Genomic DNA, 12,060 nt, shown 5'->3' with positions numbered 1-12,060 from the left:
TTGCGATGCGGTGTGGAAGGCTGGCCGCAGTGACATTTGTCGAGGACGCAAGAGTGCTCTGTGCCTCCGCAACGTCTACAAGTACAACAGGTGGCCATCGTAGACGTGCCGAGAGGCCGAGCCCTGGGACCCGGCGGCTATCGTCGACGACCAGCCAACACGTGTAGATCTGGTCGGCGGTGTCGTCAGCGTGTTCCTAGCTGGTCTTGCCTAGTCGGACGACGAAGTGGTTCCGGTGGCGTAAGTGCAGGCGCGCACACGAGTTGTTCGATCAAATTCCCACTAGAGGGAGATGAGAGGAAGAAGAGATATGATGAATAGGAGAGAGAACTTTTGCCACGTCAGCGAAGACCGGTCAAAACCGTGTTGAGTCAGCATCAGTACTGGCTTGGCTGAGACGAGGGACTAAACTTACTCGGTTTGAAGAGTTGAGGGACTAAACTTACCCGGTTTGAAGAGTTGAGGGACTAAGTATTGCCGGTTTTAAAGTTAAGGGACTAAATCTAAACTTTCGAAAGAGTTGAGGGACGAAAAATATACTTTTTCCTTTTTAATGTATTATTCATAAGGTGTAGATGAGCTCGGGAACCGAATCGGATATTTGGTTATCTCCTGTCCCTTCTTACTAATATTAATGAGTTAAATGAGTAACTTGTTAGCTCGAGTCATTAAGCTTATTTTGTTAACGAGCTCGGATTACATCGACTGGACTCGTTAGTCCACGAGTTCAAACCAGTCGACCCAAGTCACGAGCTACTCGTTTAGCTCATGAGCTAATTAGAGTTCAGTTTCCAGACCTAATCAGGACGAATGGGTTGCTTCGGCAAGGCATGCACCTGCCGATCGTCGTCCTCCATTTTTCTGGACACGCGGCTCGTGTATTGCAGAGAATTTCTTATGGTGACCGCGACAGCGGGCTGCGAAATTCGCCGACCACTACATCGTTTCGTTTGCCTGACTGCCTGCCACGAAACCGGCGTACGTGCATACGGTAGAGATCTCATTTCTCACACGTGGTCACTCACTCATCCGGCGAAATGTCAAAACGGGACATGTTTTTGAGCTGGTCAAAATGGGATGCTTAGCGAAAGGGATAACTGGCCGTCAACTCTGAAGCTTTCCACCCGTACACGAACCTACTCCAACATCCCAGCTTTCACCTCGCCGTACACTACAAATATCCTTCTCTCTACCTTCACGCCTCCACCACACGCCGCGCTTGCAACTCCGGCCAGCTCGACCGGGGCCGAAACCAAGCAACCCCGGCACGAGCAAGACTCCCCGTAGGGCGTGCGCTCTACTACCATACCATGGTGCAACTCCTCGTAACCGTGGCCACCGCCGTGCTGCTGCTCGTGGCCGGCGCGACGGCCCAGCGGCAGGGCTGCGAGAACGCGACGTTCCCGGCCGGCCGGTCGTTCGAGCGGTGCAACACCCTGCCCGTGCTCGGGGCCAGCCTGCACTGGACGTACCACGCGGCGAACGGCACCGCCGAGCTCGCGTTCCGCGCGACGTCGGGCAGCGCCGGGTGGGTCGCCTGGGGCATAAACCCCAGCGGCGCCGGCATGCCCGGCAGCAACGTCTTCGTCGCCTCGCAGGGCGGCAGAGGCGCCGTGTCTGTGCTCACCACCATCCTGAGGTCCACGGCCCCGGCCCTGGACAACACCACCCTCCAGTTCGACGTGCCGGTGCCGCCCACCGCGGAGTACGCGGCCGGCGCGTACACGATCTACACCACGGTGGCGCTGCCGGGGAACTCCACGCAGCAGAACACGGTGTGGCAGGCGGGGCCGCTCAGCGGCGGGGACATATTGCCGCACCCGACGTCCGGGCCCAACTTGCAGAGCCTTATGAGGCTGGACTTCCTGTCCGGCTAGAGCACCCTCGGCGCCGAGGTCGAGGTCTCCGCGCCACGCCGCATAGTCACGGTGTAATTATCCGTTAGTGTCATCCTCAACATCATGTAGTACTATATATAAATAAATCACGAGGACGGGGCGTCGGCCCATTGTCTGGGCAGCTGGTGTTGCTGCCAGCCCACTTAAGTTCGAGTCCTGGTTTGGACACGCGATGCTCGTGGAGTTTCTCCTATAAAAAATTACCAACAAAGGTTAACCCTTGGGTTGGTCTCATTTATAAATAAATCACACGACATATTTCTCGTGATTCCTGCTATTACACTTCGTGTATATCAATAAAGTACGTGCTAGCAATGTATATACACAGCCACCAAATTTAGGACATGATTCCGGTTACAAATATGTTCGAACATTTATCTCCTATCATTTTTCCTTTTTTTAGATTTGATTTGATTGATTAAAAGATATTCGGTATAATAGACCAGAATAAAACATAAACAAACACGAGTTATGGAAATTTAGCCTGGACTTGGAGCCCATGGCTAGAAGGTGTGGCTAAAAGCGTTGACATGTGACAATGAAAGCTGATGTCTTCGGGCGCTAGATTTATTCTTTGAAACCTTGTCTCTCGGTCATCCCATCATACACAATGGACTTATTGCTTTTAGGAAAAAAAGGGACTCACCACCAATTTAATAAGATTAGGTCGAGGTTATTATCAAAAAAAGGAGACACCATAAAACACAAATACCATAATCTTATTATAGGCCCTTCCATCTGTCACGCTAAGTTCCTTTGGTCGACGACAATACCTCTTGGCGATGGTACTTGTACATTCTGTAGAGAACCGAAAGATGTGAGCCGCATCTTATTCAGTTATGCGTCGACCAAATTTCTATGGAGTTGCATTAGGGAGAGATTTGGGTGCAAACAGGACTCCACTCTTCTCAGGATCTAGAGTTGCTCATGGCTTTAATGGGTAAAACCCTAGAATGGCTTGAAAGGACTTTGCAACTTTATCTTAGGTTCTTTGGATGTGTCATAAAAAGTTTGTGATTGAAGGTATTATTTTGAATCACCCCTCTAGCTACATCTTTAAATGGTCTGCTATCTTTTAGTTGTGGTTGCCTCTGGGAAAGACGAAGGACAAATCGAAACGAGTGTCGGGCTGAGCAAGATTAGAACAATCCATCCCATGAACAGGCATGAAGCTTAAAATTCTGTGCCATCTATTGATATTAATTTTTATCTTCCACTAGACATTTGCTCCTTGATTGAGCCCTGGTCTTTAATACGGGGTTACCTTATTTTTCTACCGTATTTGAACTATGTAGTTTTGTCGGTTTTGGCTCTACTGATCTAAAGTCGGGCGCTTCTTGCGCTTTTCTTACAAAAAAAAAGTTATGAAAATTCAGAGAAATCGGGAATAGGGCTTAGTTAGGTACTCGTTTCTAGTTTCGTAATTCACACCTCAACATTCCACCATATCTTCCGCAATGAAGTTGTAGAAAACCAAACATGCGCAAAGACTTCTTAAATTTTTGAAAATCTAAATGAGCCACCGACAGTAAGAGTGATAACCTAATATCATTTAAACGCACTATGATTGACCTGAGATGTGCACTAGAAAGGCAAGTTTCTCAAAAGTTACTTCACGTTGGATAGTTGTTTGTAGAAGTATGATTTGTGAAAGAAAGACAATGAAACAAACTATTGAGTTTCTTAACGGCTTCATGGGATAAGCTATGATAACCATATACTCAACTCTGGTGAAGAAGTGAGATATTTTATTTCATATGTGTCGCACTCCAACTTCCAGCCATCAGGACCAGTGTGGAAGCCAAAGTTATGGCTCCGGAGAGCGCCTTTGTGCTGCCGGGTGTCATTTCTGGTACTTGGGTGATGAAGTCATCAACTCCTCAGGTACACGTCCTCGGAGCCTGTGTCTGTTCATTATTGAGGTTTGTTAGCCACTACAAGTTATAGGGTCTCTACTTTGATCACTTGGGTAGCGGAGTCCTCGGCTCGCTTGAGATCGGCCTTGGGAAAGCTTTGGGAAAAAGGAGGGAGACAACGTTTCAAACAATGGCCAAAATCGTCCAAAATGGGACATGTTAGCTTCAAAACCACTTAATGGAGTGATTTATATGGTTTTATATATTTAATGGTAAAAACAATACCAGAACTAACTCCACGATGACATGGCTCCATTTGGGGTGGGTTTGGGGTGATTTCTATTATTTCTGGTATTAATTCAAAATGGGTTATGAATTGGCCCGTTAAAACTACCACCACCTAATAGTTATCATGCTTGCATATCCATCATTTGAGTCTCCAACAATTATTCCAATAAGTACATATCCGATTTGCCCCGTGGACGAATATGCAAGCATACATTTCATGCTTGTTTGAGTAATAGCAAGGAGATTTTCCCAAAATCATGCTAAGAATCGATAGGATTTTCAGAAGAAGATCCATTCATTTGATGAGAAATAAAAATAAATATCGAGAATTCTAGTGCCTGAAGCGGAAGCAACTACTTTTGAAGTAACAGAAAGAAATGCAGCATCTGGAGTGGGGGAGTCAGAGTTGAAAACATAATTCTTCGCTTCTTTCTCTCGTGCTACCATGCCAGCCCAAATCATGATCTTCACCGACTTGGATTTTGTTCTCTCCCGAAAATCACGAGTTGCGGAGGTGAGAACCATGTAAAGCAAGATCCCGAATAAGAAAATGGAAACCGAGGAAGAGGAAACCACAAGAGTGAATACTATTATGTTAGTTCTCGTTAAGTGAGAAATTGAAAGCAACATGCCACATTAATAGCCAACTTCCAACTTCAAACTGATAGCTCAACACTCAAAGCACTTCCCTCCGCAATGAGACATGTGGGAGTTATATCTCGCTTATAGCAAGATATACCCTCCCCTCACTTGAAGCATTTCTCCTCTCGCTATAGTACTTGGCCGACCCGGTACTATGGCATCGTTTTCACTATTTTTACTATTTTGTACTGATATTCTTTGGCCTTTTTGGATTTAGTGAATTTTCTTTGGTTTCATTGTTTCCACTCTTTTTTGCTTTGGTTTTCTATGATTTTCTTTGGTTTTCCATATTTCGTTTGTTTTCCAGTGGTTTTACTTTAGTTTTTCTTTTTCGTTTTTCATTGTTCCATTCTTTTTTTCATTGTTTTCTCCATTTCTTTCTTGGCCGCTTTTTCAACGCATGTCTATTTCTTTGCACACAATGTTCATTTTCTGTATACATCAGAAACATTTTTTAATACATGTTTAACATTATATTAATACATGATTAACATATTTCTTAAATACATGTTTTGATGTCTAATTTTTGTCATACACATTGTATATTTTTTTTTTATATAACTGAAACATTATTTTTAGACATGTTTTACTTTTTAAATACACGCTAACATAGTTTTCTAATGCATGTTTTGATGTCAATTTTTTACTACACATTATATATTTTTTCTATACACCTGAAACATTATTTTTATACTGGTTTAACATTTTTTAAAATACATGTTTTCATGTCGACTTTTCTCACACGCATTTTACAATTTTTAGTACAGCTGAAACATTATGTTTATACATGATTAATTTTTTAAATGCTTGTTTTGATGTCTATTCTTTTTCGAACACAATTTACATTTTTGGTATACACCTCAAATATTATATTAATACTGTTTTGTCATTTTTCATATACACTCTTTGATGTGTTCTGTTTCAGGCACATTTTATATTATTTTTATATACATCTAAAACATGGTCAACATTTTTTCAAAAGCAGGTTGACTATTTTTGTGGTAATAAGTTTTTTTAAAGCTACACAGACATTTTCTTACATTGTATAAACATTTTTTAAATGTTGAAAATATTTGTTTTGAAACATGAATATTATTTTAAATGTCACGTAATTTTATTTAAATGGTACGGATTATTGTTTATAGTATGCAAACATTTTTATAGCTGTATATACATTTAAAAAAATCAAGTATAACTTTTTGAAACACAGGGACATTTTTTATTGCACAAACATTTATTTTGTAAGCTGTCAAAATATTTAGTTGTGGTAATATTTTTTTGTGTTAATATTTTTAAAATTCATGGTTTTTAAAAATATATATATTTTTAAATATATTCACTTAAATTCAAATATATATATATAAAGGAAGAAGAAATTAAATTAGGGCGACGGCAGCGTGGCGAACCCACAATCTTACTGGACAGCCCAGCACGTGCTGCCTGTAGGAGCGGTTGCCTTCACCTCGTTATAAGCGAGGTATAAACGCCCGGCACATTCCAATTTTCGTCCCCACCATTGTAGAACCTTCCCTGAATTGTTTTTTTTTCGGGCTTTCATTTTTTTCCTTTATCCTTTTCTTCTTTTTTTTCCTTTCCATTATCCTTTTATCTTCTTTTCAAATATGTGATTTTTTTCAAACTCGTGACCTTTTTTCAAACTAATGATCTTTTTTCAAATACGTGAACTTTTTCTAAATTCGTGAACCGTTTGGAAAATCATGAAGAATTTTTAAATTTGTGAATATTCTTCAAAACCATAATAATTTAGAATTTATGGACTTTTTGTAAAATATGTGAACAATTTTCAAATTCATGAATTTTTTTTAGATTAGAGAACTTTTTTCAAAATTTTGAAAATTTCTACCCATGAACATATGTTGAAATTTGGGAATATTTTGAATCAATAATGTTTTTATGAAAATTGGGAACAATTTTTGAAATTAGAGTCGATTTTCTGAATGAACGAGCATTTTATAAAAATTTTGAACCTTTTTTGAATTCACGAACATTGTTTTAAATTTTTTGAACAGTTTTTGTAATTCAGAACATTTTTCAAAGTAGTAAGCACATTTTAAGATTCATGAATTTTTATATTTCCCGATTTTTTTTCCAAATTTTAGTAAATTTTGAAATTCAAAAAATATATTGAATACCAAACCTTTTTTAAAAGCCAAAATAGCAGAAAGATAAAACAAAACAAAAGGAAAGAAACTGGGGCGCCCCCAAAGCGCGCACGGTCTAGTCGCGTCGCGTGACTGAAGCATCATTCCGCGTGCTGCAACGCGAGAAGCCGCCACCTTTATCCTATCCCCACTGACGAAGATCCAACCGCTAGCAGCCTGGATCGAAGCAGCAAGCTTAAGCATTAGAAAAAAGCAGCAAGGGGGCCGATAGGATATGTTTCCAGCACCTGTAAATTAAACTTTGCGCTCTGGTTCATGCACGTGTGAATCAAAGCATGATGGTGCGAGGTTCGTGTCTTACCGCCGAAGGCAATTGATGACCGTGTGGCAAAGGCAAATTCACTTCTCCGTCTCATGCGTCATTTTGCCGCCACGTACAGCAGGATACCCCTGGCCGGTGTTGAAAAAAATGGGAGCTGGCGTGGTCGCTTGTGTGAAGCATCGTCGACTACGTGACGGGCACACGGCAGCAGGAGATCTTTTGCGGCGATGCTAGATGACCTAGATCAATTGCAGCCATGATGGAGAAAAACGTGGCCACGATATGACAGATGAAGTCATCGTGCACAGCACCACTGTAGCTCTGTAGGCTGCAGGTGTCGAGAGAACAAAAATCCTTCGAGAAGCTCACATAACTTGCCTTCCAAATGAGGACTACGTTAATCGATTTCTTTTCCATTTCGAGTTCCACAGGGAAATATTTTAATTATCAGATGTCTGAGGAGTCCGAGTCTGCAGAAAATTCTTATAGCTTAGTTAAGGTTCGTTAGGAGTAGGTGAACCAACTGCTCTTCCGCGGTCACCAAGGACGAAGCGAAAAGGGAAGCAGTCAAGCAGCCACGAGCAAGCAACAAAATATACAACTGATAGGAAAAAAAAACGCAGTTCATGTCTGAAACCGAAAGCAACACTCGGCATATTTGTTCACGGCCCAGCAATTTAAAAATAGGAACACGGTGCCTCGGGCGACTAGGGGCAATGAATGAAAGCGCTTTGCTCCGTAGTTTGATCGCTGCAAGTTATTTTAGGGTTGAAATCAGCTGTTGGGTTTTTGGTCAGAGGATTGACAGGATATAGACATGGCACAAACTGCTTGTTCGGAGACTAACTACCAGGCTTACCTGCCGGTCCAAGTCAATCATTAGGACTAGGGGCCTGCATCAATCTTCAGGCAACAACAACAAAAAACTTAGTAATGGATAGTGTGTGCAATATAAGATAAAAGTATCAGGTCCTTGTTCAATTCCAGAATATGAGACACATGAGTATATGCCTATGGTTAATAATTACTCCCTCTGTTCACAAATTGAAGACCTTTTTGGAAGTTTAATTTAAACTGTCAAAGCATCTTACATTTGTGTACAGAGAAAATATATGTGAAAGTATATATAGATTGGGCATGCAAAAAAAGAAATACTACAGTACCTTTTTTCTTGAAATAACTAACATGTCATCTTAGCGCATGCATCACATTTATTTACTTTTTGGTTTGCTATTTCTTTAACCGTTGAGAAATGTGCAATGCATGTTTGAGAAGCTTCTAACACTGAAAAATCAACAAGATACTGATTCATGTGGGTTTTAGAATATCCGGTTAGCAAGTTTCATGGCAACAAAGAAATATCTATAGCTAGACATGTACCATGGAAAATGCTGCAGATAATTTTCCATGGATAAGTAGGAAACATGTAGGCTTAGGTTTTTTTACAAGAGAATTCAATCGAGTAGATATTTCTGATCATAAAGTACCCAAGGTCGAACTTGTCACTAATCTACGAATATCGGTGTTGTATTCATAATAGGTGTCCCCCCCTCACCCCCTCCACTCATTTAGCCAACCTACAGAGCAAATGAGGATCTAAGAGCAACTCTAGCAGACCCCACAAAACGCCGGCCCGCAAAACGCGTTTGCAGTTCGCGCAAAACCGCTTTTGCGGGCCGGCGAGGGCTAGCACAGATGCAGACCCCCCAAACGGACCCGTAAAAAAGTATATTCGCGGAATATGCTTTTTTACGGGTCGGCTATGCGGGTTTTGCTCGGGCAACAGCGCAACGACCCGCAAACAGAAAAACTGCAAATCTGAAATTTGTCATAGGGCTTCACAAACAAGTTCAAATTCAAATGACATAAACAGTTTGCGCGCGAATAAAAGCGAAGTTCATTACACAAAAGAGGGCATGCAAAGGTATGCGCCCATGTCCGGCATCATCTTGGGGTCGATCTTCACTCAGCGCCATGGAGTCCATCTTGAAGTTCATCGGCGCCACCGTAGCCACCTCCGTCGCTTGTTCCAACTCCCGCACCGAAATCATCCACATTGCCACTGTATGGAGCAGAGAAAACATCACCGGAACTGGCAGACGGACCGGCCGAGGCGACCATTCTCCTCTTCAAGATCTCTCTCCTTGCCATATCATGCCATGTTTTGGTGACGTCGTCCATGTCATTGCGGTTCATTGACATGATCTTGTTCTCTTCGGCGAGGAACAATGACAGCGATTTGTTTTCAGAGGCGTGTACTTTTCTCTCCTCAATGGCAGCTCTGCGCAGCCCCTCTTCCTTGAGCATTTGCCATTTTTCTTGCTTCTCTTTTGCCTTCTTTTCGGCCAACTCTTTCTTGATCTCCAACGACTTCAACAACATTAACTCGTTTGATTGCACCATGGCATCAATCTTCTCCCTCAAGCTCGATGCTTCTTGCTCTCTCTTTATCTTCTCTCTAGTCTTCTTGTCGCCATCGGGCTTGTTCAAATTTCTTGGGCCATCATCATCCTCATCTTCATCCATGTTTGTAAGTGAGCCTCTCTTTGGTGGGGACTCTTTGTCGATCAACTTCCACTTGTCGCACTTTTGGAGCAACTCCCAACAATGCTCTAATTTGAAGAATCTGCCTTCCGAAGCTTCCATGTCCTTGTATCTATGTTGAGCAATCTTGTCCTACACAATGCGAACAAGATGTTGCAATCATTTTTCAAGATACATAATGATGATGCACAACTTGAACAAAGGCAAAGCAAACTCACATAGTCGGACTCCACGGTGCCACTTGGAGGTGCATTGCGTACTTGCTCCAAGCAAGCTGCCCAACGGCTGCACATAGGCTTGATGTTCTCCCAACGACCTTGAAGCGACCGAAATGTGCGTGGAGTCTTGTTGGGGTAGTTTTTCATAATGCGGAAGTATTGATCTTCGATCCTTTGCCAATATCTCTTGGCGGTTTGATTAGTACCCGTGCATGCATCAAGAGACACCGCAATCCATGCTTTGATCAAAGCTTGATCTTCCAAGATGGTGTAGTTCTTTGATCTTTGGCTTTTCCCAGCTTTTGCTTGTGAATTCTCAAACGCTTCCGCTTCGATCTCCGCCAAGTCGTCCGCACAACCATGATCGTCCACGCCGCACTCTGTTTCATTGTAGTCGAAAGGTTCGAAGGGGGCTTGATCAATGTCAACCGCGTTCGTGTCCAACAAGTTCACGAACTCGGTTGTTGCATTGTTCGAACCACCGCTATACCGAACGATAACAAGTCACGAGCTATCGAAAAACAATGGCGAAAATGAAAGAGAATCACCAAAGTCCGAAGAGATATACCTTCCGGCCATTTCGTCGAACACCTCGCTCGCGGGGGGAGCGGCACTGTTGAACGGCATCGCCGGAGCACCTCCTTGCGGGGGGATGGAGTGAGAGGTTGAAGAAGATTTGTTCCTTGAAGTTGGAACCTTCCTCCGCTCTGCGCCCGCGGCCATGCCGGCCTTCTCCGCCGCCGGCCGGGATCGCACAGCGGCATTGCCGCCCGGAGCGCGGGCCATCGCGGCGGGGGCAGCCGGATTCCCGCCTTGCACAAGCATGTTTCCCTGCCGCTTGCGGGCAGGCGTAGCGTGTGCTTGGGCGACGCCGGCGGGGCCTACATGGCCGGCGACGAGATCCGCCCGAGGGGAAGGGGCGTGCGCGACCTCAACGGTGACGGGGGCAGCATGGGGTCGTCCATGGCGGCGAGGGACGGCTGGGGAGGAGCAGCCGGAGCTTTCGGAGGGGGGGCAATGGTGGCGGAGGGTGCGGGAAGCGGGAAAGGGGGCGCGGAAATGTCCCTCCCGCCAAATCTCGCGCCGGATGGGGTTTGAGCTCGGGTCGGCCTCCCAGCCCGTGAAGATAGAGGTTGGGGGAGAAGATTTGCCGCGCCCCGCAGAAAATTTTGCGGGCCGGGGCGTTTTGCGGTGTCTGCTCGTGCAGATTTTTCGGCCCCGACCCGCAATTTGGCGGTTATTTTGCGGGTCGGGACGTTTTACGGGGTGTGCTAGAGTTGCTCTAATAAGTACACGAGTGTGCTAGGTATGGTCATGAATATGTAAAAGTTAAAATAGTTAGCTACTTTTGTACCATCGAATTAAGTCGGTTCTTCCTTAGTAAGAGTGTGACCTTTTAATAGTGTGCATATCCTCACATGGGATGTAGTGGATCGCCAAAAGTTCTCTATGGAGATGTTAGAAATGGAAAATAAAAATATGAAGTCAAATAGAAATAAGTTACCTATAACTTTTATGACGGGTGCTTAAAGGTTAACTTAGTTATATCAGCAAAAGTGTTACAAACCAATGGATGTTATGCAACTCATCCCATTAGTTTTATAAAAGATATTTATATGGTGGATTAACAAGTGGAAATCTAATATGGTGGAAACAATTTGGGTCATAGCAAAACACAAGAGAACATTATTTGGAAATAGTTTTGTAATAATGTATTCAGAAATTATTGAGGTGGTGGCAATATAAGTTTTTCATGAGGTAAACTGATTCCTAGCATATATTGCTATGAATATTAAAAGTAAAATTTCCACAATTAATGACAAATGCTAAAGAAATTATATACCATCATAAATTCATATTTATATAAACTATTTCTTGTGCTTATGAATTTTAATGTAAAAACATATACTTTTAGTGACATTTACAAAAATTATGCTTTATTATCAATAGTTTAAATTTGTTTTATTGAATGGAATTTATTTTTTCATGAGTAAACTTTGATTTTTATTCTGTCGTATATTTCTTAAATTATAGAGTATTTCCAGGAGTGTGTACAATTGTTCAGATTTATTTGGTGCTCCATACTTTATTGTTCCTCGGAGGGCTCACAATCTTAAAAGGGAAACGCTTTGTATCTATAGTCTGATAACTCTCCAGCGTCAGACCATT

General features: G+C 42.9%; 1 protein-coding gene across 1 annotated transcript; it reads left to right on the top strand.

Annotated features, from left to right (window-relative positions):
• The first annotated feature begins 1,188 nt into the window (after positions 1–1,188).
• Positions 1,189–2,163, top strand: LOC123098416 (cytochrome b561 and DOMON domain-containing protein At5g47530). The gene has a single exon (XM_044520398.1). It carries the CDS (start codon positions 1,311–1,313, stop codon positions 1,875–1,877), a length of 567 nt encoding a protein of 188 aa, XP_044376333.1. The 5' UTR covers positions 1,189–1,310; the 3' UTR covers positions 1,878–2,163.
• The last annotated feature ends 9,897 nt before the right edge of the window (positions 2,164–12,060 follow it).

Source organism: Triticum aestivum, chromosome 4D, assembly GCF_018294505.1.
Source record: "Triticum aestivum cultivar Chinese Spring chromosome 4D, IWGSC CS RefSeq v2.1, whole genome shotgun sequence".
NCBI lineage: Eukaryota > Viridiplantae > Streptophyta > Magnoliopsida > Poales > Poaceae > Triticum > Triticum aestivum.
The sequence above is the reverse complement of the archived record's forward strand: the minus strand, read 5'-3'. Positions and strand labels throughout refer to the sequence as shown.

Excerpts from the sequence above, each read along its gene's own strand:
- LOC123098416 (XM_044520398.1), top strand. The coding sequence starts at position 1,311 with ATGGTGCAACTCCTCGTAACCGTGGCCACCGCCGTGCTGCTGCTCGTG.